Source organism: Oncorhynchus gorbuscha, linkage group LG18, assembly GCF_021184085.1.
Source record: "Oncorhynchus gorbuscha isolate QuinsamMale2020 ecotype Even-year linkage group LG18, OgorEven_v1.0, whole genome shotgun sequence".
Taxonomy (NCBI): Eukaryota; Metazoa; Chordata; class Actinopteri; order Salmoniformes; family Salmonidae; genus Oncorhynchus; species Oncorhynchus gorbuscha.
Window position 1 is genome coordinate 44093706 of NC_060190.1, and position 25581 is coordinate 44119286.

A 25581-nucleotide genomic window follows, 5' to 3' on the forward strand; every position below is an offset into this window, starting at 1 on the left:
ACAGGAGTCTGAGTTTCTGTGTTGGTTAGTGACAGTACATCAGAATGACAATCACAAAACCATTAGTGTTTTCATTACATTCTCAGGCTCCAGTAGAGACAAGTTTAGACAAAGCCAACCAGGCTAATAATGTTCTGTTCTTGGCTAGGGACATCCACATGAATTGGTCTAAATGAACCATAACAGTACATGTTAGGAGATTATTTTAATGTAAAGAGTAGAAACAGATGGTCTATTGTAATCCAGTGTAGCTTTCTTGAGGCATAAGCTTACTGTGGATTCTCAAAACCAGTGGTAGTGTAGATTCATCGGAGGGAGTGAAGTGTTTATGAAACCTGTCAGAGAAATAACAAACTGTGTTGGCTAGGACGTGTGGGTGGCGATGTTTTTTGTTGTTTGGTTGTCCAGAGCTGGTTGTCACGGAAGTGAACAGTTGATGGGAAAATACCTCTTGCGAAATAGTTTCATCACGCATTTGTAATATTTCTCTTGTTGAATACAGATATAGACTACAACTCCTCTAGAGTCATCCTGTTGGAAGAAGGCTGGTTCTTGTTGGCAGCCATTTTTGTTTTTCCACAGCCTTCCTGCAGGTTTTGCAGAGTGGATTCTGAAGCTGAACCATTCATCTGGGCTACAGCTGCTGCTGCTGGGTCAGGGTTTGGACCCACCGTCCAAAAATGCACTCCGGGGGCGACACAGGAAGCTGGGCCCTGGCTCTAGCCTGACAGGGAGGGTAGTGGTCATTAGTGGTCAGAGATACGGGGTATTAGCTCACCCTCATTAGGACCTGTTGGCAGCCTGGACACATGCAGCACATTTATTTAATTATTTAGGCCTATTTGGTTGTTGATTCATTTGAAAACGACACTGGTTTAGAGTAAGTTGGGAACTTGTGAACATGTAACTCCAGAGGTCCCAGGTACAGTGAGTTTGTGTATTGGTCAACAGGTTGTGACTGTATCAAAAATGAGACGACGCTGCAAGTCTGAGGGAATGAACTCCTAGTACTGAGAGGATGTCAGAGCCTATCTAGGGCTTACATAGAAGGAACAGCTTGAGTTGACTTAATGATAGTCACTCTCACGGGTTGGTTTAAGCCGGTATGCTGAATGACAAATCTATAATTGAACTGTCCCCTCCTGCATCCATCTTTAGGCCCTGTTAACAGCTCTATTTCGCTCATGTGGAGGCTGCTTTGTTTTGTTTGTTTGTTTGGTGTGAGCTGACTGACCATTGTGTTGTCAGGTGAGTGAAGATGTGAGGCATGCTGCCGGAAAATCTCAGGCACCAGCCAGCCAAACGAGCTTTGGGCTCAGTGAAAGTCTGGGCCGTACCCGGAACATGGGTCTTCGCTTCAGCCCTGGAAAGCACTGCCTCTCTTTTACACTATACTGTTGAAGCTGCACCTCAGCAGAGCCTGGTGGTTCAGTTTACAGTCTGTTGACTAATAATGTCCCAGGATAGTCACAACCAGTTTTTGTTCTCAAACGCTGATGTTCTAGAGAACTTAGTTTGGATTCGGCCTATTCAAAATGGCTACTTGGTCATCAACCTCAACTCCAAATGTTTGTAATTAGGGTTGCAAAATGCTGGTAACTTTCCCACAATGCCCATGTTTTTGAGAAATCTCAGTTGGAAGAAATATGGATTTCTCCAACCAGGATTTTCTGGAAAAGCTTTGCATTTTGGGGAAGTTACCCTCATTTTAGTTGTCCTATTTCTCTGAATATAACTCTGCTGCTGCCAAGTCATATTCCTGCTGCTGGTGTTTTGTTCATCCGTGATGGTGAGAACACGTGGCCCTGTCACAGCCAACCTTCAGAGGTCACAGTCCACATGTGATGCCGCTTATGCCCCATCTTAGCGGGGCTTACCGTGCTGCCAAGGGCCACAGGCCGATTTGTGTGACCCAAACAATGGCCCCACTTCTCCCGTAACCTCTTTCCCTGGCCCCACCTCACCATGTGACTGGGCCACTTATGTGAAGAAGCTTAAGGTCTCAAAGTGCGCTTGTTCAGTGTCTGAAATGTGCCACTGTCCCCGAATCGCGTTGTTTTGATAGATGCTTAGAAGTAGAAAGGCTTTGTTGAGAGCTGGAAAAGTCACTGTACTGTTCTTATGGTATTCTGTGGAAAAGCCATAACTCATTCTTAGGGCTTCTTTCCGATCCATCTGACCTTACCAGGACAAACTGGGTCAGATCACATAGTCAGGAAAACTCCTGGCCCAACTCATGCTGAAATGTTCAAAATAATTTGAGTGCAGTCTTTTTTTTTTTTATAACAGGACACAAGCTTATGGAATGGCATATGCCAAAGTTATACATTTCAATATTTGTACTGTACACATTCTGAATACTTCACATTCTTTTCAGAAATGGCGTATTCAGATATTTAGTGTAAAAGCTGTCTGGAAGTGAAATCCTATAGCCTGCCCATCTTATATTCCTACTGAAATTGAGAAAATATTGCTTTTGAGTTGGCCATTTGGTTAGCATAGCCTATCCCTTGTATTCTCAACAAGCAGAAATGTAAGCATTGACTGAGTGTAATGGCTTGGATGGGACTGATGGTAGAGTATGAAGTCTGGGTGTGGTGGAGGATGTATAGGGGGCTGTGTTTTGTGTTGGGAGTGTGTGTGGTGAGAGACTGGACACATGGGCTGTATAGTAACACCTTTCATCCCAAGGCCTCCAGAGATTCATACAGACAGACTTATGGAAGAAGTGACCAGCACAGCTCTCGGGCCTCATTTATAAACGTTGCAGACATTTCACACAAAATATCTGCGTACGCCATATCTGGAAGAAAAATGCGTACAGTATGTATACAAATATTGAGATTTATACACTTGGCATACGCCATACTTAAGCATGTTTCCCGTTTTATAAATCAGACCAGTCCTAAAACTGCACACCGCGAACAAGCATTATAACTCTACCTGAAAAATGCCAATCATTCACTTTTCACAGTGACAATAACTCTCCTATCTACTGTTACTTTGGAACTGTTGAAATGAGGCCACAACAGTTTCCAAAAGAAAGGGCAATGGCACATTTTATAAAATGTTTTGGGAGGGGTTGCCAGAATGTTTTAAGATTTTTGCAGTGACATGCTCTGAAGCACGAAGGACTGTGGCCATTTCTGAAAGAAAGAAACAACAAATTGTTATGGACCTGTTAGCAGAACATTTAGTGCAATGTTTTACATTGACTTTTTCCACCAACTTAAATATGCTGCACTGCACGTGAATTCTGAAACATTGTCTACACGAGAAATGTGAAATGACAGTATTCAGGCGTAGGCCTACACACGTCAATGGAACAGGTGAACTGTTTGTTCTACAGTTGTAGCCTATTTAATTTTTTTTTTTTTTTACGGATCTAGTAGAGCAGGATTGTTTTGGACATAAAAGACCCGTAAAAACGCCAGATAATCATCTCCAAGTGAATTTCATTTTAGACATATTTTCCAAAGTATTCCCACGCATGGTAGTGAGATCTGTTATCGTGTACAAATGCAAGCAAGGTTTGAAATTATTGTTTTGGTAAAAATGTATATCTGTTTGGACTTCTTGCAGTCAACTTGTATTTTACAAAATGTGTAATTATGTTCTGGCCCCCTGACCATGCAGGCATCCTAATGTATCCTATTGTAAGGCCTTTTTAGATTTACAAGAAAGGACGCCCACACCAGTAGAAATCCACTTTTTCGAGCTGAAAGCTGGCCAGAGCTTACCCATGGTGTTGCACGATGATTTAAGTCAAGTCATCGTTTTAGTGAAAAGTATAATTTATTTAGGCTTGAAGTGACAAATCCGAACTGCCCACTTCGTGTATTCTTCTGTAGCCTAAGTTTCATTTCAGAGCTGGGTTTTATTGAATGTTACTTACCACCCACCAGCATGGCATTGTTTATTAATCAGAAACACCTGCAAAGTTGTTTCTCTTCGCAAGTTGCGACTTAGCCAAACAACTTTTTGCCGTAGCCTAAACTTGGCCACCTGTGCCACAGAGCAAACTAAAATAAGGACTGCAAACTTATGCTTTTTCACATCCACTTTTTTTTAACCTGAACATTTCCATAATCCATTGGATAATTGGTCAGTTTTCAATTATTTTTGAGCTAGTCTGTATAAAAAAAAAAAAAAAAAAAACATTTTTATATGACAAATCCAGCTCCAGTAGCCAGCTGGCTAATCTTTTGAATAAGGTGTTAAAAACCCTCCGGCAATAAAAGATAACATTTAGCTAGCTAGATAGATAAGGTTAGCAAGATAGCTAAGGTTGGCATGCTAGCTAGCTAAACTGACAGCTGTCAGTTCCCTATTTGTAGGTGTTTCTCCGGTCCACGTGGAAGTCACCAGGATGTTATTTCCCAGCCCCAATTCATATTTTTATATAGAAATATCCCGTGTCATTCTTCGTAGGTGGAACCTAAACAAGTATTTCCACTCTAGGGCAGGAATTGCGTTGAAATGGGGGCGGCATTGCCCTCTGGTAGGGGCCTTTAAAAAAAAAAAGTTACATGGTACCACGTGGAGTGTTAGGTGGATTCCTTCTAGGCCTTGCATAATAGCCATATAACTGTGTAACCGATGGTTATGAATGAAGACCGTCATGAGAGATTGTTTTTGGAGCTTCTCTGCCCTCGACTTACAATTAAAATCAGTAAATGAATAATTGTCAGTGCTCACTGATAAAGTGGATACCTATTCATGCCAATGCGACAGAGGTGCGACTCCATGACTGGGAAAAACGTGATCTAAGTTTGAAGGGATAAACAAACTCTTAAAAGAGAAAATGGAATCACTCTAAAAATCATTCCTGTAAATTCAATGTGCGGGTCACAGGACTTGAAACTACTGTGGAGCTGTAGTTAGCCTTGCAAATTGTTAGCATTGCGTCAGGATCTGGGGGTCTGACCTATGCAGGGAAGAGGACCATCTACCCAAACCTGACTGCCGAACTGCTAAAACAGAAGACCTAGATCGAGGTAAGATCCCAGCTACGCAAGCTAAGTCTGAAATGCGGCTTCATCCAATCAGCAAAACAGGTATAATATCCATACACAATCAAACAGCCTAGCCCATGGCTATGATGCTGCCCTCAGCATAAGACAATGATGACAGCCCTCATGGGTACAAGGACAATATTACTATTATTGCTGAGCATTATGGCTGTCCCCGACTAAAAATAATAATAATATTGGTCGACTGAAAGTACTCTCTTTCGACCAATTGATTGGTCAAAGATATTCAACATGTATTTTGGTATATAGACACACCCCATGTGTTTTAATAAAATGAACTATATGCATTGAGCTTGCCTGATGCTTTAAGCTTACGGTATGATTAAATAAGATAAATGCCCCAGGCGCCAGAGATTTAGATATTGAAAAGGAAAAAAGGTAATCTCACCCAACTATTCTCTTTCTACTGGCTTTCGCAGATTCTGCAATTACTCTCAAAGTTGCTGGTAAAAGACTACGAGGAGTCGGCAACCAATATTACCATTTCTACCGATCTGCATGCCAGGAGGCAGAGCATCACTTTATTATAGACTGACTTCTCTCCATCTTAGCTACTAACCGCATCAATGTTTTGACCATGACGGTTTACAATCTAGTGTTACTCCAATAAATTTAGTAATCTCAACTTGCTCAATCTGGTTTAGTGGGTGTTTTGTTCCAAATACAATACTTTTAGTTTTAGAAATATTTAGGGCTAACTTGTATTCCTTGCCACCCACTCTTAAACTAACTGCAGCTCTTTGTTGAGTGTTGCAGTCATTTCAGTCACTGTAGTAGCTGATATATATCAGTAGCTGATATATAGTGTTGAGTCATCCGCATACATAGAAACTCTGGCTTTACTCAGTCAGTGGCATGTCGTTAGTAAAAAAAAATAAAAGCAAGGGGCCTAAACGGCTATCCTGTGGAATTCCTGATTCTAACTGGATTATATGTGCTAGGCTTCCATTAAAGAACACTGTGTTCTGTTAAACAAGTAACTATGCACATTATAGCAGGTGGTATAGAGCCATAACAAATACTTTTTTACAGCAGCAGACTATGATCAATAATGTCTAAAGCTGCACTGAAGTCTAACGACAGCTCCCACAATCATTTTATCATCAATTTATCAGCCAATCATCAGTCATTTTTGTAAGTGCTGTGCTTGTTGAGTGTCCTTCCCTATAAGCATGCTGAAATTCTGTTGTCAATTTGTTTACTGTAAAATAGCAATGTATCTGGTCAAACACAATTTTTCCAGAAGTTTACTAAGGGTCGGTAACAGGTTGATTAGTCAGCTATTTGAGCCAGTAAAGGGCACTTTACTATTCTTGGTTAGCAGAATTACTTTCGCTTCCCTCCAGGCCTGAGGGCACACGCTCTTCAGTAGGGTTAAATAGCAGTGCCAATATCGCCTGCTATTATCCTCAGTTGTTTTCTGTCTAGATTGTCAGACCCTGGTGGCTTGTCATTGTTGATAGACAAGGAATTAACGGTAAATGTACTACTGGTGATATATGTCACTAACAATCAAACGCAAACAAATAACACAATGGATGTGCACCAATTTGCGGGAGAGTGTATTTTGGAGAGAAGTGTATTGTGTGCATGGTCAATCTGACATCTGCATTGGAGTGGCTTCTGTCTGGACATTACCATAAATGCCTGATTTGGTGGAGTGCTGCAGAGATGGTTGTCCTTCTGGAAGGTTCTCCCATCTCCACAGAGGAACTCTGTCAGTGACCATCGGGTTCTTGTTCACCTCCCTGACCAAGGCCCTTCTCCCCAGATTGCTCAGTTTGGGCTGGACGACCAGCTCTAGGAAGAGTCTTGTTGGTTACAAAATTATTTAATTTAAGAATGATGGAGGCCACTGTGTTCTTGGGGACCTTCAATACTGAATAAATATTTTGGTACCCTTCCCCAGATCTGTGTCTCAACACAATCCTTTCTCGAAGCTCTATGGACAATACCTTCAATCTCATGGCTTGGTTTTTGCTCTGACATTGTCAACTGTCAACTGTGGGACCGTATCTAGACAGACAGGTGTGTGCCTTTCCAAATCATGTCCAATCAATTGAATTTACCACGAGTGGACTCCAAGTTGTAGAAACATCTCAAGGATGATCAATGGAAACAGGATGCACCTGAGCTCAATTTGGAATCTCATAGCAAAGGGTCTGAATACTTATGAAAATAAGTTATTTCTGTTTTTGAGATTAGGTCAGCAGCCGCTAGTAAAGACTAGGTCAAGTGTATTGCCTGCCTTGTGAGTGGGAGGGGACTGGGAAGGGGGGGGGTTCAAAATAGGCACGGAGGGGAAAGGGAGTTGGAAAGAAATGAATCGAAGGCAGACATCGGGAGGTTGAAGTTGCCAAGTATGAAGAGTGGTGCGCCATCGCCAGGAAATTAGTTTATCAAGGTGTCAAGCTCATTGAGGAACTCTCCAAGGGCACCTGGTGGGCGATGGACAATGTTAAGCTTGAGTGACAAGCATGGAATTCAAATGAAGAGATGTAAAAGTGAGAGAGGGAGAGAAATCACCACTTAGGAGAACTGAGTAGACCTGTGCCACCACCACGTCGACCAGATGCTCTCGGACTATGAGAGAGAACATAGTCAGATGAAGAAAGAGCAGCTGGAATAGCAGTGTTCTCTGGGGTGATCCATGTCTCTGTCAGGGCCAAACAGTCAAGGGACTGAAGGGCAGCATAGGCTGAGATGAACTTGGCATTCTTGACTGCACATCAGCAGTTCCAAACACTGCCAGAGACCCAGAATTCCACATGGGTTGTGCTCGCACGGCACACTAAATTAGAAGGGTTGCCGCCAAGGGATGGGGAGCATCTGTAAAGCCTACAGGGAGAGGTGCGAACAGGTATAGAAATACACAGTTGACAAAGATACAAAAGAGCAAAATTATAATCTGTAAATTACTCAAGTGACAGAGTGGTGTGGAGCCTGCCTCCCTTTCCTTCCTGAGATGTAGCCTGGGAAGCTGGTTATATACACTCAGAAAAAGAGTAAACTGCTTCCCCTCCATTACAGCCACTGATTACCAAAAACAAGTCACAGATGAAACTGCCCCTTGATCCTGGTTGATGTGACAACTATCTGCAAATTATGAGCAGTCAGCAGGCTACTGTAGGCTACTGGGAAGACAGGCAGCACTTAAAGGCCCTAGCTAGCAAAAAGACAGTACTAGACCACAACAGATAAAGGCAAACCATGTATACTTATCACTCCTGCAGATATCAGGAGTCCTCAAGCCATAGAATGAAGCACTATTTATACTGACAATGCGTACGTATATCACCCCTATAAACATTATTTTTTAATTGTGACAATTTTAGGTTGACAATTACATTACACAATTTGTGATATTATATCACATCTTAACTTTAGTTTTCTGCGTAAGTAAAATCAGGATTATGCCTCTGCTGCCATTTCATTCCAATTAGACTGGTTTGAATTTCTCCCTGACCAATATGACTGCTATTTTTACCCCATTCTGTAACTTTTTGAGGGTTTTTGACCGCCCCTCTAGTAAATGAATAGGATCTCTATATTATATGGTTTAATGTAATGTAATGTAATGTCAATGGACAGCTAACATAGCTAACATAAAATGTTGAAGTGTCATGAAAATGCATCATAATGCAGAAACTGCATTGACCCAACTCTCCGAATACATGGCTCTGGGAACACTCAATGGCCGCCACTCCACCCATTTATGTAATCACTGACATGAATGGGATGCCCGTTCTATTCATTATATTTAAATTCCAGCACATGTGGTCAGGAGCGGGGAAAAGGAGAATGTGCATAAGTTATATTTTTTTGCTATCCAAATTCCATGACATTCACAGCCGTAAAAACCCTCTTATGCTAACAACTTATTTTCTGATCCACTACTTTCCTCTCACTTCCCTCTTTTCTGTAGCTTTTGTAGAATATGCAGACGTATGAAAAATCTAAAAGTGCTGCATTAGACTCAAGTCGGTGCCCGTGTTTATCCTATCCTAGATCAGTGTTTCAGACCCCGATCTCTACATTGAGCCAAGGTATGGGTTTATTTCACTGAAGAAAATTCTCTACACGATCATTCACGCAGAACAATGCATTTCACTAGATATTCACATACTCTTTTGGTCCAACAGTCATTGGTGTGGACAACACCCTTGGAAAAAAACTTGCGTAGAGCAAACTTCTTGAAATGGCTTTTCTAGAATGGTTTAAGTCAACAACAGTGTTACCTAATGGTCTGTGCCATGCTAGTAAATACCCATAGACTTCCAGTCATTGCACTAATGCTAGTTAGCATTGGCTTGCGAAACTACCTCTAACTTCCTTCAGACTCAACACGGAGACAAACAAAATGGTATCCACGAGTTCATCTGACTTTAGGGAAGTAGATAAAGGGTCTCATGGCCAAAATCCCGACGCTTCCCAACAACTCCTCACACGTCAGTGGAACAGGTGAACTGGCTGTTCTAGCCTATTTTCAAATTAAATGAGAGATTGGACGAATGGTATCCTATTAATTTGTTGTATAGGCTCCTTTGGGAGTAGCCTATGAAACCGTCAGTCAGAAAGTGAGGTTTTATTCTGCACTGATTATGGAAATGAAATAGGAAATTGATTCCTATTTCTAATTATTTTAGATTTCAAAGATAAAATATATTTTCACTCTTCTCACTAATGTCAAATGACTGCAACTTGTTATTATACACTTAAATAATAATGTAAATGCAACATGTAAAGTGTTGGTCCCATGTTTCATGAGCTGAAATGAACAATCCTAGATATATTCGGTACATACAAAATGTTTATTTCTCATGTTGTGCACAAATGTGTTAACATCCCTGATAGTGAGGATTTCTCCTTTGCCAAGATAATCCATCCACCTGACAGGTGTGGCATATCAAGAAGCTGAAAGCATGTATGGCGTCGTGTGGACGAGCGGTTTGCAGATGTCAACGCTGTGAACAAAGTGCCCCATGGTGGCAGTGGGGTTGTGGAATGGGCAGGCATAAACTATGGACAACTAACACCAATTGCATTTTATCAATGGCAATTTGAATGCACAGAGATACCATGACGAGATCCACAAGCCCATTGTCGTGCCATTCGTCCACCACCATCACCTCATGTTTCAGCATGATAATGCACAGGCTCATGTCGCAATGATCTGTACACAATTCCCGGAAGCTGAAAATGTCCCAGTTCTTCTATGGCCTGCATACTCACTAGATGTGTCACCCATTGATCATGTTTGGGATGCTCTGGATCGACGTGTACAACGTCCAGCACAAAATATGATTTGCCTGCTTGCAATGGAATTGTGCATAGGCTTATGTGTGGTCTACAGTTTGCATTGAGGTAAGAACATTCTCACGTCAAGTTCAGTTTTTATAAATGGCAACTTTTGTGTGAACTGTTTTGGGGTATATTTTGTACATATGTAATATTTATAAATGAGGCCCCAGGTGTTTGATGCAGTTGACTCTATGATGTCTCTGGTACCATCTTGACCTTCACCGGTAAAGGCCTCGCCTCTAATGTGCATGAGAAACTCAAATTAAATATATTTATATAGCCCTTCGTACATCAGCTGATATCTCAAAGTGCTGTACAGAAACCCAGCCTAAAACCCGAAACAGAAAGCAATGCAGGTGTAGAAGCACGGTGGCTAGGAAAAACTCCCTAGGAAGAAACTTAGAGAGGAACCAGGCTATGAGGGCTGGCCAGTCCTCTTCTGGCTGTGCTGGGTGGAGATTATAACAGAACATGGCCGAGATTTTCAAACGTTCATAGATAACCAGCATGGTCAAATAATAATAATCACAGTAGTTGTCGAGGGTGCAGCAAGTCAGCACCTCAGGAGTAAATGTCAGTTGGCTTTTCATAGCCGATCATTAAGAGTATCTCTACCGCTCCTGTTGTCTCTAGTGAGTTGAAAACAACAGCAGGTCTGGGACAGGTAGCATGTCCGGTGAACAGGTCAGGGTTCCATAGCCGCAGGCAGAACAGTTGAAACTGGAGCAGCAGCACGGCCAGGTGGACTGGGGACAGCAAGGAGTCATCAGGCCAGGTAGTCCTGAGGCATGGGCCTAGGTCTCAGGTCCTCCTCTGAGAGAGAGAATTAGAGAGCATACTTAAATTCACACAGGACACTGGATAAGACAGGAGAACTACTCCAGATATAAATAAGACTGATCCTAGCCCCCCGACACAAACTACTGCAGCATAAATACTGGAGGCCGAGACTGGAGGGGTCAGGAAACACTGTGTATAACATTTCTTTAGTCGTCGATCCCCTAGTCCTCCACCAGGCTCCAGAGGAAAAGTATAGTCACCACGCCACCACGAACCTCATGGCATTATCACAAAGACAGCCCAACAGAGTCATGCTGATGGAGACACCAGGATAATTTTAATTCACCATGTTTCTCCCTGGCCGAGCCAAAGACTCATTGAAAACTACAGATACCCTTTGGCCAGTGTCATTTGAAGGTCAACTGTGATTGTGTAATAGTCACAGACATTAAGAGAAACTAGTTGGTGTTTAACACTAAATCTGTTGAACTGTTTTTAACTGATGAGTCCTGATGAGAGAATGAGCTCCGGTTTTCCTGTCTGCCTGGGTTTCTCTAACCTGGTTCTTCCCAACCGAGGAATGTTAAATAAAAGAGGCTGTCTGATTCACATTAGCAGTGCGTTTTCCACCAAAGCCCTGCCAGCTAACTTTAGAATGGAGCCTTGTGGGGCTCACTCAGCTTACTGTGCATGAGGTGATTCCTTTTTCCCCTCTTTAGCCTTTTTCTCGCTCTTTCCCACTCTCTTTCTCTTTGCTTTCTACCTATTTGCTTCTCACTCTCCATTTACTTTTCTTTCTCCCCACATTCTGCCCCATGTTTTAGATTATTTTTTGTAAATGGGTCAGCAGATGTTAGAAAAGGGAGCGATATGGGAGGGGGAGAGGGATGGGGGGAGAGAGATTGCCAAGACCAACAGTTTGGTTTTTTGTGTGGGCGGAGAGAGATGGACCCCTAAGAGAAGGGAGCGTTCAGTTCCAGACTTTGCACCCCACAGACTCTCATTTACATCTGAAAGATCCTGAAAAATACCATTCAACGAGGGGGAACATTTTGCTCGTGTCTGTAAACAAATGTTTCCCCTTGAAGTGTTACTAATCATAGAATGCTACTTTTGGGCAACACTTACAGATCTCCAAGGCTGGCATTAAGTTACAGTGAAGGCTCATCTTTCAGCTAATTAGCAGTTAGCAGGAGTTGTGTTTGTATTCAGTTTGCAGTTTGAAAATATGGCCCAATTAGCCATAATTATCAGTACAAAATCATCCCCTGTTCTTCAAGGTTAGCAAGCTTTGTTTTGGAGGCCACGAGTTGCTCTGTTACCTATTCCTTGAACATCTCCCATGTAAGCCCAGGCAATGTTCATGGTATTGTGTAAAGCACTGAAACGTGGAGAGGGACTAACAGGAGAGATGCGTCCATCCAATCTGTCTGAGTGACTAAAAAATACAAGATGCAGCCGACCACCCAGGACTTTAGGTTTTTGTCCCAGATGTCTAAGCACTCTCCGAACATGATGCTATGCTCGCACAAATAACAGGCACAGCAACACCATTTCAGTAAACCGCGTTGCGCAACAACATCAAAGCAGTGTACAGCACATAGACCGGGTCTACACTTGACGCTTGCATGTGACTTCTGCTATCACAATATGAAGGTCACATTGAAAAGACAGATCTATAAAAGCCTTATCGTGGTTGGATCGTGTTCAGATCTGGCTAACCACTTCAGAAAGGGGTTGTGTGCACATTTCTCCTCAGTCTGGGCGCAATCAGGCTTTTGAAAGCACATCCAGTGGGCAACGTCATCAGCACTTCGCCCACAAGTCAGAAAACTTGTGATTTCAGGAGTGAGAGGCAACTTTTTTTCATCAAACGTTGGAGGAAATGCGTTCCTGGCATCTGAGGAATGTCTGATGGCTTCAGGAATGCTAGCCAACAAACTTATTTAGCTTTGCTAGCTAGCTTGCTGGCTAGCTACAGAGGTTAGCTGGCTAGTTAGCTACCTTAGTTGACTACTGCCATCAAGTTGTGTGATTATCAGATTTAGCCTGTTCCACCGTTTGCAGATTGCATACTGCATTTGAATATAGTGCGGGAAAAGGGAATCCGAACACAATGTGGACAGGGTAGACACATTTAAATGTAGGTGTAGACGCAGGACGTTTTCGGAATTCAATGATCAGAATACAATAACTGCATGAACTTTCAAGTCTAGACATGACCATAGTTACAGCTTTAGTATCACAAACATCATAGGAAAACATTTTACTGCATCCTACTTTAATGTAACATACAGTTGAAGTGGGAAGTATACATACACTTAGGTTGGAGTCATTAAAACTCATTTTTCAACCACTCCACAAATGTCTTGTTAACAAACTATAGTTTTGGCAAGTCTGTTAGGACCTCTACTTTGTGCATGACACAAGTCATTTCTCCAATTGTTTACAGACAGATTATTTCACTTAGAATTCTCTGTATTACAATTCCAGTGTGTCAGAAGTATACATACACTAAGTTGACTGTGCCTTTAAACAGCTTGGAAAATTGGAGAAAATGATGTCATGGCTTTAGAAGCTTCTGATAGGCTAATTAACATTGAGTCAATTGGAGATGTACCTGTGGATGTATTTCAAGGCATACCTTCAAACTCAGTGGCTCTTTGCTTGACATCATTGGAAAATCAAAATAAACTGGCCAAGACCTCAAACAAAATTGTAGACCTCCAAGTCTGGTTCATCCTTGGCAGCAATTTCCAAACGCCTGAAGGTACTGCGTTCATCTGTACAAACAATAGTCATCAAGTATAAACACCATGGTGCCACGCAGCTGTCATACCGCTCAGGAAGGAGATGCTTCTGTCTCCTAGAGATGAATGTACTTTGGTGCGAAAAGTGCAAATCAATCCCAGAACAGCAAATGACCTTGTGAAGATGCTGGAGGAAACGGGTACAAAAGTATCTATATCCACAGTAAAACAAGTCATATATCGACATAACCCGAAAGGCCACTCGGCAAGGAAGAAGCCACTGCTCCAAAACCACCATTAAAAAAAACAGACAGAGGTTTGCAGCTGCACATGGGGACAAAGATCGTACTTTTTGGAGAAATGCCCTCTGGTCTGATGAAACAAAAATAGAAATGTTTGGCCATCATGACCATCGTTATGTTTGGAGGAAAAAGGGGGATACTTGCAAGCCGGAGAACACCATCCCACCCGTGAAGCACGGGGGTGGCAGCATCATGATGTATGGGTGCTTTGTTGCAGGAGGGACTGGTGCACTTCACAAAATGGATGTAAAATGATGTAGATGTATTGAATCAACATCTCAAGACATCAGTCAGGAAGTTAAAGCTTGGTCGCGAAGGGGACTTCCAAATGGACAATGACCCCAAGCATACTTCCAAAGTTGTGGCAAAATGGCTTAAGGACAACAAAGTCAAGGTATTGGAGTGGCCATCACAAAGCCCTGACCTCGATCATATATAACATTTGTGGGCAGAACTGACAAAGCGTGTGTGAGCTAGGAAGCCTGCAAACCTGAGTCAGTTACACCAGCTCTGTCAGGAGGAATGGGCCAAAATTCACCCAACCTCTTATGGGAAGCTTGTGGAAGGCTACCTGGACCGTTTGACCCAAGTTAAACAATTTAAAGGCAATGCTACCAAATACTAATTGAGTGCATGTAAGCTTCTGACCCACTGGGAATGTGATGAAATAAATAAAAGCTGAAATAAATTGTTCTCTCTATTATTTCACATTCTTAGGATCACCACTTTATTCTAACTGACTTAAGACATGGACTTTTTACTAGGATTAAAAGTCTGGAATTGTGAAACTGGGTTTAAATGTATTTGGCTAAGGTGTATGTAAACTTCTGACTTCAACTGTATGTTTATATTTTCTAATAGGCGTTAGTGTCGTAAATTAAAATCGTAAGCCCTCTGTTCAGCAACAATTTCACATTGAAATGTCTTTAACCTAATATAACTCAAAATGGATGTGGACAGGGGAGGACTGGGGAGATTTGAAACGTGATGTTTTGGGCGACAGACAGACTGGAGGATTGGCTGGTCCTGGGGAACAGTCAGTCTGGTGGCGTGGTTGGCCTGGAGTTCCAAATATAATCTGCTGAGTCATTCACTGAGTCCCACTTGTGGGCAAAGCCCTGCTCTGGTCTAGTCCACTGTGGCTGTGCAGCCCTGGGCAGGAGTCTTCGCTGAGGCCCTAAGCAATCTAGTAAGAAGACGATTAGCCTTTTAAACATTTCTATTAAATAAAGCAATACAGATGAAGTGTCTCGGCGAGCATAGCTTCCTCGAACAGTCCTTTCTGAACTACAGCTTCCTCATCCTGGCCCTGGGGCATTAATGTGTTGCACTGTTTTGTTCCTGCCCGTTTAACAACACACCTGATTCAGTTAATCAAGGGCTTGGTGAGATGATCAATTGAATCTGAGGGGTCGCCTTCATTCTGGGCCAGAACAAATAGTGCAGCCATGTGGGTCCCCAGGACCAAGAAACTCTGACCTAAAGTCTAAACTTCACATTTCCCATTTGTTTAACCCCTCCTCTGCTTCCCTGTCTCGGCATACAGTATGTTGTCATGCCACCAATTTCACACTGACCAGAGCTGAAGGCTGGTATTATTTTTTCCCCCTCGTGTGTGTGTTTGTAAAGTAGTAATTTGGCCAATCTCAACCAGGGTAATGATGTGTTTGCACTTCACCCTGCTGTGCCCTGACAAAGCAGACTCTTAGACAACGGTTCACTGTTTATTCCCCAAGAGTTGTACACGTTTCTCTGTGGTTGAACATTTGTCTAAAACTGCTGCACAGGGCACATCTGTATATAGAATCAGGATGATGTGATGGAGTTTGAAGGAAGAGTGGTGGTAGAACACTACAACAGGGAACGATTGGAAAGGAGAGGAGGGATAGAGGTTCATTGAAAAGGTGCAGTACAGGCCTTTGTTAATGTTGGTCTAAATCAGGGATCATCAACTGCATTCAGCCACAGGCTTCTTGAGTGGATGGTCAAGGGGCTGAGATATAATTATAAATCATTTGTAGACTGAAAATTGATCCAAGAAGCCCAAACAGAACACATTTGACTAAAGCATAATCATTTCAAACCTTGCTGACATTTTTATATGATCTCTCTATTATGGGTGGGAATATTTTCAAACATATTTCCAAAATTGAAATAACGGAACTGATTTGCTGGTGTTCTTACGGACTTTTATGTCCAACATTATTATTATTATTTTTAAATACAAATATATTATTTTTCTCAAACTTGGGAGGCCAAATGAAATAGGACCACCAGTTGGGGATCCCTGGTCTAAATCATGTTTTGTCCCTGCCTGTGTTCCAGGTCCACACAGCCGTGTGTCGCGGTGCCCACCCAACGAGTACCAGTGTGGGGGGATAGAGCTGTGTATCCACATGAGCAAACTATGCAACGGAGTTCCGGACTGTACCGATGGCTGGGACGAGGGGCCGCACTGCAGAGGTACTGAACACACACCCACCCTCACTTCCTGCCTCTCCATCGTCCCCCTATTCAAGTAGCCTGTACAGATGGTACAGTGCATTGTATTTGTCGCTTAACCCTCCCCCATACATTCTCCGCCCAGGCAGGGAATCTTGCAGCATAACAATAAAGGCGAGGTGGCCTGGTCATGGCAGATTGATTCTAGCATGGCCATGCACTAAGGCTTATAGCGTCCTACCCCCACATTAATGTACACAGAACATGCATGCTGCCCACATCAGACATTACTCCGTCTATAAAATTGGATTATGACTATGATTTACATGTAAGAAACATGTGTAGGATTATAATAAACTGATTTTTCCACCAAGCATTGTTGAATTCCCTTGGGGTTTTGCAAGTCTGGCTACCTACAGTATTTCTCCCATTTCTGGCCCTGGTTAACTATTATTGACCTGAATGTGCTTAATGTATAGGACAGAGTGGACACACAAGTTAAACAGTAACATTTTTAATTTTTAAATATTAAAGCTAAATTATTAAGTAAATAGTTTGCCAAGGTCTTTGTCCTCGTCTAATGTAAGGCTATAGAAAGCTGTCCCCATCGCTCTTTTCCCTTTCCCCCCTCTCTAATCTCGGTACCACTCCTTTCATCCCCCTCTTTTAATTATCCCCCCCCCACCCCTTTCTCTCTCTTTCTGCCCATCTGTATTATCACACTTATGTTGTTTCTCATGGGAGATGTTGTTGTCATGACTATACTGCCCATACCTTAGCTACAGCTCTGTAAGCAGGTGTGAGTGTGTGTATAAGGCGGATCAGACTTCTAAACGTGTGTGTGTCAGTTTGTGTCTGTGTTCACACTGTGACTGGCTTTTCCTAAACAAAAACTGGGAGCACGCACAAATCATGATTATCCAGCCTGGATTACCTATTTTCCAAAATAACTGTGCCAACGAAAGTTCTTCACTGAAAACACGTGCGGATTCTGATTTGGTTGACTAAATGGAGAGAAAGAAAAACGGGATCGTGTGAAAAGCCAGTGGATCTTTATTGGACGGGTGAGCTAGAGGACAGGATGGCTGGATAGATTGGTGTTAGCTGAAGCACTAAAGGTTGTCTAATACCCATGGCTGGTACAATCCATGAATGGGTCATGGTTGGCCAATGGCATAAATTGGAAAGGGGGGGGTAAAAAATAATACCCTAGTACTAAGGGCTGGGAATTACCAGGGACCTCACGATACAATATTATCATGGTACTTAGCTGCCCATACGATATGTATTGGGATTCTCACCATTCTCTATGTAATGCGATTCCATACTGCGATTTAATGATCCAAACATATTGCTCACCATGTCTGCTGCAGATGGACAGGAGAGAGCATGAGAAAATACATTTTGATCAGTCATGGAAAGAAAAGTGCTGAAAACATGTTGGTTCACTATTTAAAAAGAACAAGCTATAGGATGAAAAATACAAGAGTTTTTGTGCAAAATAGCAAATAATCTACCTAGCAAAAACAAACATTATTTTTAGTTTTTACAAATCAACATATGGAGTCAAAGTATCAATATAATATCGTCCGAAATAATATTGTGATATGTAACTACCAATCCCCCCCCCCGTTCACTACCTAATACTAGACTACACACTCACACACACGCGCACACACACGCACGCACACGCACGCACACACACGCACACACGTACTGCATGTGTTAGTGTAACACTAGGATTTTAAGTGTGGTCAACACCACAACCACTTCATTGGATCCCATGAGACACCTGTCACCTCAATTCCCATCCTTCCATCCCTTCATCCTTCCACCCCTTCAGAAGGATTAAATATTTATAGCAGTAACACGGAGAGAGGCGGGACATCAAATTTTCATGCCGCTTCACGCTGGCAGGGCTTTGAGTGGTGTGGGTGTGCGCATCTCCATAGGCCGGCTTTCATCTTCCCAGGTAGTCAAATGGCAGGTTAGCGGGGTTAACCATCCTTCATACGTTCCTCATGGTTATCAGAGTGCTTAAATCAATACCCCCCCCCCCCCCAATGATGACTCCAATGAATCTCACAATTGTGTGAACTTGGCTTTTGGGTGGTGGACCTTTTCTTGGTACACACAGGAAACTGTTGAGCGTGGAAAAACACAGCAGCGTTGCAGTTCTTGACACACGATGCACCTAATACCATAACCCCCGTTCAGAGGCACTGCAATCTTTTGTCTTGCCCATTCATCCTCCGAATGACACACATACGCGATCCTGTCTCAAGGCTTAAATCCTTATTTAACCCGTCTCCTTCCCATCATCTACACTGGTTTTTATGTGGATTTAACAAGTGACGTCAATGAGGGATCATAGCTTTCACCTGGATTCACCTGGACAGTCTGTGTCATGGAGAGAGCAGGTGTCCTTTAATGTTTTATACATTCGTTGTACCTTGACCTGCAATGGGGCTTTATGTCCCATTGGCGTGTCTGCGTCGCGGTACCCCCATTGTAACACAGTGACATTGAGGTGGTGGTGTGATTTATGGGGCATCTTGTAAGTGACACCTGCTAGTGCTTCTACAGAGCTTTCAGACGTTTGATAAAGCAATGTAGCTATGGATTACCACCAGCAATGGGCAAAGGTGCTGACTTGTTTTCATATTTTGTGCTACTCAACGATAATGTTCTGAACTGTGGAAAACGAACCAGGAAGCCAGCTACTTTAGGTGTCCCACCTTTAATAAGAACAAACTCTTCAATTTGAAACTTCAGTTCCCTCTACCTCTCTCGATCTACACTGCTCAAAAAAATAAAGGGAACACTAAAAATAACACATCCTAGATCTGAATGAATGAAATATTCTTATTGAAATACTTTTTGCTTTACATAGTTGAATGTGCTGACAACAAAATCACACACAAATGATCAATGGAAATCAAATTTATCAACCCATGGAGGTCTGGATTTGGAGTCCCACTCAAAATTAAAGTGGAAAACCACACTACAGGCTGATCCAACTTTGATGTAATGTCCTTAAAACAAGTCAAAATTAGGCTCAGTAGTGTGTGTGTGTGTGTGGCCTCCACGTGCCTGTATGACCTCCCTACAACGCCTGGGCATGCTCCTGATGAGGTGGCGGATGGTCTCCTGAGGGATCTCCTCCCAGACCTGGACTAAAGCATCCGCCAACTCCTGGACAGTCTGTGGTACAATGTGGTGTTGGTGGATGGAGCGAGACATGATGTCCCAGATGTGCTCAATTGGATTCAGGTCTGGGGAATGGGCGGGCCAGTCCATAGCATCAATGCCTTCCTCTTGCATGAACTGCTGACACACTCCAGCCACATGAGGTCTAGCATTGTCTTGCGTTAGGAGGAACCCAGGGCCAACTGCACCAGCATATGGTCTCACAAGGGGTCTGAGGATCTCATCTCGGTACCTAATGGCAGTCAGGCTACCTCTGGCGAACACATGGAGGGCTGTGCGGCCCCCCAAAGAAATGCCACCCCACACCATGACTGACCCACCGCCAAACCGGTAATGCTGGAGGATGTTGCAGGCAGCATAACGTTCTCCACGGCGTCTCCAGACTCTGTCACGTCTGTCACATGTGCTCAGTGTGAACCTGCTTTCATCTGTGAAGAGCACAGGGTGCCAGTGGCGAATTTGCCAATCTTGATGTTCTCTGGCAAATGCCAAACGTCTTGCACAGTGTTGGGCTGTAAGCACAACCCCCACCTGTGGACGTCGGACCCTCATACCACCCTCATGGAGTCCGTTTCTGACCGTTTGAGCAGACACATGCACATTTGTGGCCTGCTGGAGGTCATTTTGCAGGGCTCTGGCAGTGCTCCTCCTTGCACAAAGGCGGAGGTAGCGGTCCTGCTGCTGGGTTGTTGCCCTCCTACGGCCTCCTCCATGTCTCCTGCTGTACTGGCCTGTCTCCTGGTAGCGCCCCCATGCTCTGGACACTATGCTGACAGACACAGAAAACCTTCTTGCCACAGCTCGCATTGATGTGCCATCCTGGATGAGCTGCACTACATGAGCCACTCGTGTGGGTTGTAGACTCCTGTCTCATGCTACCACGAGAATGAAAGCACCGCCAGCATTCAAAAGTGACCAAAACGTCAGCCAGGAAGCATAGGAACTGAGAAGTGGTCTGGTCACCACCTGCAGAACCACTCCTTTATTGGGGGTGTCTTGCTAATTGTTTATAATTTCCACCTGTCGTCTATTCCATTTGCACAACAGCATGTGACATTTATTGTCAATCAGTGTTGCTTCCTAAGTGGACAGTTTGATTTCACAGAAGTGTGATTGACTTGGAGTTACATTGTGTTGTTTGTTCCCTTTATTTTTTTGAGCAGTGTATTTCCCTCTCCCCTCTTCTTTTTTTCCCTCTACCTCTCATTCTCTTTCTCTCTCCTCTCCCCTCTCTGGTGTATATTGACAGTGTGAATGGGCTGATGTTGCCCTTAAACGGTGTGAGTGATAGATATTATCCAGGTCTAATGTGACCGCTGCTGTTTTGTCTCTGCTGCTCTGACTCAGAACACTGGCCAGGCATACACAGGTATTCTCACAGGATGTAGTGGTGACAACTCATGACTCCGTGAGATGAGAGTTGTCATTGTGTGAGCGTGTGACAGCAATATTAAGGCGTGTATGGATGAATGATTCGTGTGTGTGTGTGTGTGTGGTTGTGTGTGTGCTTGAGGTCCGCCTTGGCACAGGCCTGTCCTGCCTATGAGGGATTGATTAGTGCCGGGCTGCAGTGTTTGCCTGTGGATTTCTCTCCCTGGCCAGGCACACAAAAACCCCATTGTGTGTGTGATGGGGTGTGTGGATGCCCGTAGCTAGGGCCAGCTCTCTGTATATCCCTTTACCAACCACTAAACACCCACACACAACACGCACACCTCACACAACCTACTCTCCCACTCACTAAAACCACCCACTCTTTAACATGCACAGATACACTCCTACATGCACTGACTTCTCCTCTATTGGGTGTGAGTACAGTTCACTGGGTTTTGGGAGCATTGATTGCCCATAGGAAGCTGAGAGGTGCACTTTTTCCAAGGCCCAGGGGCCCATTTTTTTATACCCAGGCTTTCCTACTTCCCTATGCCCAGAGGCAAGCCCCCAGCTCTGGGTCTGGTGTGACAGACAATGTCCTATATGGCTAGAGCCTGGGCTACTGATTCCAACATATAAAATTGCTGTTTTGCAGTTTTTACAGTGATTTAGTGTCCATGATGGACAGACATATCTATGGTAAAGATGATCAACCCAAACTCGGCAAAAAGGAAACGTCCTCTCACTGTCAACTGCGTTTATTTTCAGCGAACTCAATATATGTAAATATTTGTATGAACATAAGATTCAACAACTGAAACAAACTGAACAAGTTTCACAGAAATGGAATATGTCCCTGAACAAGGGGGGGGGGGGGTCAAATTCAAAAGTAAGTCAGTCTCTGGTGTGTCCACCAGCTGCATTAAGTACTGCAGTGCATCATCTCCTCATGGACTTCACCAGATTTGCAATTTCTTGCTGTTCAAGCTCCGTCATATGATGCTGTGACACACCGCTCCAGACCATGACGGACCCTCCACCTCTATCGATCCTGCTCCAGAGTACAGGCCTCTGTGTAACGCTCATTCCTTCGACGATAAACGCCAATCCGACCATCACCCCTGGTGAGACAAAACCGCGACTCGTCAGTGAAGAGCACTTTTTGCCAGTCCTGTCTGGTCCAGTGACAGTGGGTTTGTGCCCATAGGTGACATTGTTGCCGGTAATGTCTGGTGAGGACCTGCCTTACAACAGGCCTACAAGCTATCAGTCCAGCCCCTCTCAACCTATTGCGGACAATCTGAGCACTGATGGAGGGATTGTGCGTTCCTGGTGTAACTCAGGCAGTTGTTACCATCCTGTACCTTTTACCGCAGGTGTGATGTTCGGATGTACCAATCCTGTGCAGGTGTAACATGTGGTCTGCCACTGCGAGGACAATCAGCTGTCTGTCCTGTTTCCCTGTAGCGCTGTCTTAGGCGTCTCACAGTACAGACATTGTAATTTATTGCCCTGGCCACATCTGCAGCCCTCATGCCTCCTTGCAGCATGCCTAAGGCACGTTTACACAGATGTGCAGGGATGCTGGGCATCTTTCTTTTGGTGTTTTTCAGAGTCAGTAGAAAGGCATCTTCAGTGTCCTAAATTTGAATTGCCTACCGTCTGTATGCTGTTAGTGTCTTAACGACCGTTCCACTGGTGCATGTTCATTAATTGTTTGTGGTTCTTTGAACAAGCATGGGAAACAGTGTTTAAACCCGTTACAATGAAGATCTGTGAAGTTATTTGGATTTTTACAAATTATCTTTGGAAGACGGGGTCCTGAAAAAGGACCCCGTCTTGCTGAGTTTACATGGCAACAAGCCTGAGCTAGGGAAAGGGAAGAGGGATACCAATTTGCATTTTTATTTATTATGTTCCCCATTTAGCGACAGCTAGTATTACTGAGGTCCGACACATAACGAAAAATACATTTCAGACAAGACTTTACAATCGACATTTAAAAACATTAACATGTAGTGTGTTACACATACATGTCAGTACATACACACAACAAGTAGGTCACATGGGGGAGAGGCGTTATGCCGTGAGGTGTTGCTTAATTTGTTTATTTAAACCATGTTTGCTGTTCACTTGCTCTGTATAAGATGGGAGTTCCATGCACTCATGGCTCTGTATAATACTGGACCTGGGGACGGTGAAAAGTCCCCTGGTGTCATGTCTGTGTCAGTGCTATATGTAAGTTGACTACGTAAAAAATTGGGAATTTCCAAATAAAAAACAATAAGTGGTGCATTCAGTCTTACCTCCAACAATAAGCCAGGAGAGACTGGCATGCATAGTATTAATAATCAGTTGCACAACTGAATGCATTCAACCAAAATGTATCTTCCATTTTTAACTGAAGCAGAGAGGTGGCGGGGCTGCCTTAATTGACATCAGAGCAGTAGTTGTTGGCGGCTATCTGCCTTGCTCAAGGGCTGAGCTAATTTTCCACCTTGCCAGCTCAGGTTTCGACAAGCAACTTTTTGGTCACTGTCCCAATGCTCTAACTGCTAGGCTACCTGCTGTCCCCAACTAGTCAGTCTTCCAGAGTTGTGAAAACCAAGTAGGCTATTTGGCAGTGTAACGATGTGCACTGAGAGTCGGGAAGCAAGTTCAGGGAGTGAGTGTTTTTAATAAATAAATGCAAAACAAGAAACATGAACAACGCACAGACTAAACACTGGAACAGAAACAATAACACCTGGGGAAGGAACCAAGAGGAGTTATTTATACCAGGCTGGTCATTTACATTTACATTTAAGTCATTTAGCAGACGCTCTTATCCAGAGCGACTTACAAATTGGTCGTTATGGCAAACCTTTTCACCATCGTTATGCGCACCTGCACATCATCAGACTCACCTGAACTCCATCACCTCCCTGATTACCTTCCATATTACCTTCTATCACCTCCCTGATATATATATATATATATATATATATGGAAGGTAATCAGGGAGGTGATGGAGTCCAGGTGAGTCTGATGCGCAGGTGCGAGTAACGATGGTGAAAGGTCTGCGCCATAAGGACCAGCCTGGTCACCTAGAGGCTGGAGAGGGAGCACACGTGACAGGCAGCAGACACACTGAGCAATGAAAGTAACCTACTTTCATTGACTGCCCCATTATAACTGATTTATAAATCCATAATAATACATATATTATCACCTAATGTTGTGTTAGATCTTTTTATCAACTTAACTTGCAATGTTCACAAGAACCTTTGAACTTCTACTTGCTATTTATGGCCTGTAGGCCTCATTGACTGGAGCTCATACAACTCGTTTTTGAGTAAAAAATGCATAATGTATGGATTATTTTGACTATAACAAATACTCAGATTAAACATATTGTGCTATTTATCAGACTACTTTGTGTCAAAGTTTAACAAGGACGCTCTCCTCCTCACCAGTGTCATGATCAAAGATATGATCAACATCCTCACACACAGTATATAGTTTGGTCATTGTGCTGCCACAGAATTAATTGTGAGCAAGGCCTCAAAAATGCTTTATATACCAGAGCTGTGAGAAGTTATATATATTATTGAAACATGTTGTGATTGTTTGTGAGAATGCCAACAGGTGTGCTTCCCGTGGGGAAAGATTATATTGGGGAAAGGTTCCCGTGGGGAGTGAGGTTGGTGGGGTGTGTCCTTCTGATGAATGGGCATGTGCCTGAACTCAATTTTATTCACTAATTGTAGTCTCACCCATTCATTTCTAATGTCTGGTCATGTTTGACTGGGAACACCACAGGTGTATAAAAGTTAAATAAACCACCCAAAATTGTATGAAAATCATCCAAATGTATTTTGTGTGTTCAGATGCCCTGTGTGGACAAAATCATGGATCCTTATGACAATCAGATTAAATTAACTACATTTTTCAGAGCGAGAACTTGTAAATTGGTCCAATTCGACCGGAACACAGCAGGAGGCTTAAAGTAATGTCCCTTTTAATTACAGAATATTTATGAATTCCCCTTTTCTGTCATGCCAATACCCTCTTCCTGTGTCCTGCTCCCTTCCCCACCACTCCTCCACTCTCATCTACCCTCTACCTACCTCCAGCCCATCCATTGTTTCTACAGACGTTGCCTCTCAAAGTGACTCTTACGTATCCTTTCCTATCTCTTCTCCCTCTCTCCCGGTCTCTCTACAGAATTCGCCGCCAACTGCACTCTGTCGAGTTGCCAGGACAACTGTTCGGTGACTCCGTCGGGCACTGCGTGTTACTGTAAGAGTGGATATGAAATAGGGCTGGACGGCAAAACATGTAAAGGTGAGTTCCACCAACCGGAAAACCTTTAGCCTTCTAGACACTGTGACAGCCTACAGCCTGCTA

The 25581-nt window shown here is 43.3% G+C and overlaps 1 protein-coding gene across 4 annotated transcripts in view; it reads left to right on the top strand.

Annotated features, from left to right (window-relative positions):
- LOC124003439 (low-density lipoprotein receptor-related protein 1-like) overlaps positions 1-25581 on the top strand; it is a 182549-nt gene that overhangs the window by 50419 nt on the left and 106549 nt on the right. For all 4 annotated transcript variants that reach the window (XM_046311699.1, XM_046311701.1, XM_046311700.1 and 1 more), the window contains exons 3-4: positions 16492-16629; positions 25399-25518. In XM_046311699.1, coding sequence (XP_046167655.1) covers positions 16492-16629; positions 25399-25518 — 258 coding nt within the window. The remainder of the gene's footprint in view (positions 1-16491; positions 16630-25398; positions 25519-25581) is intronic.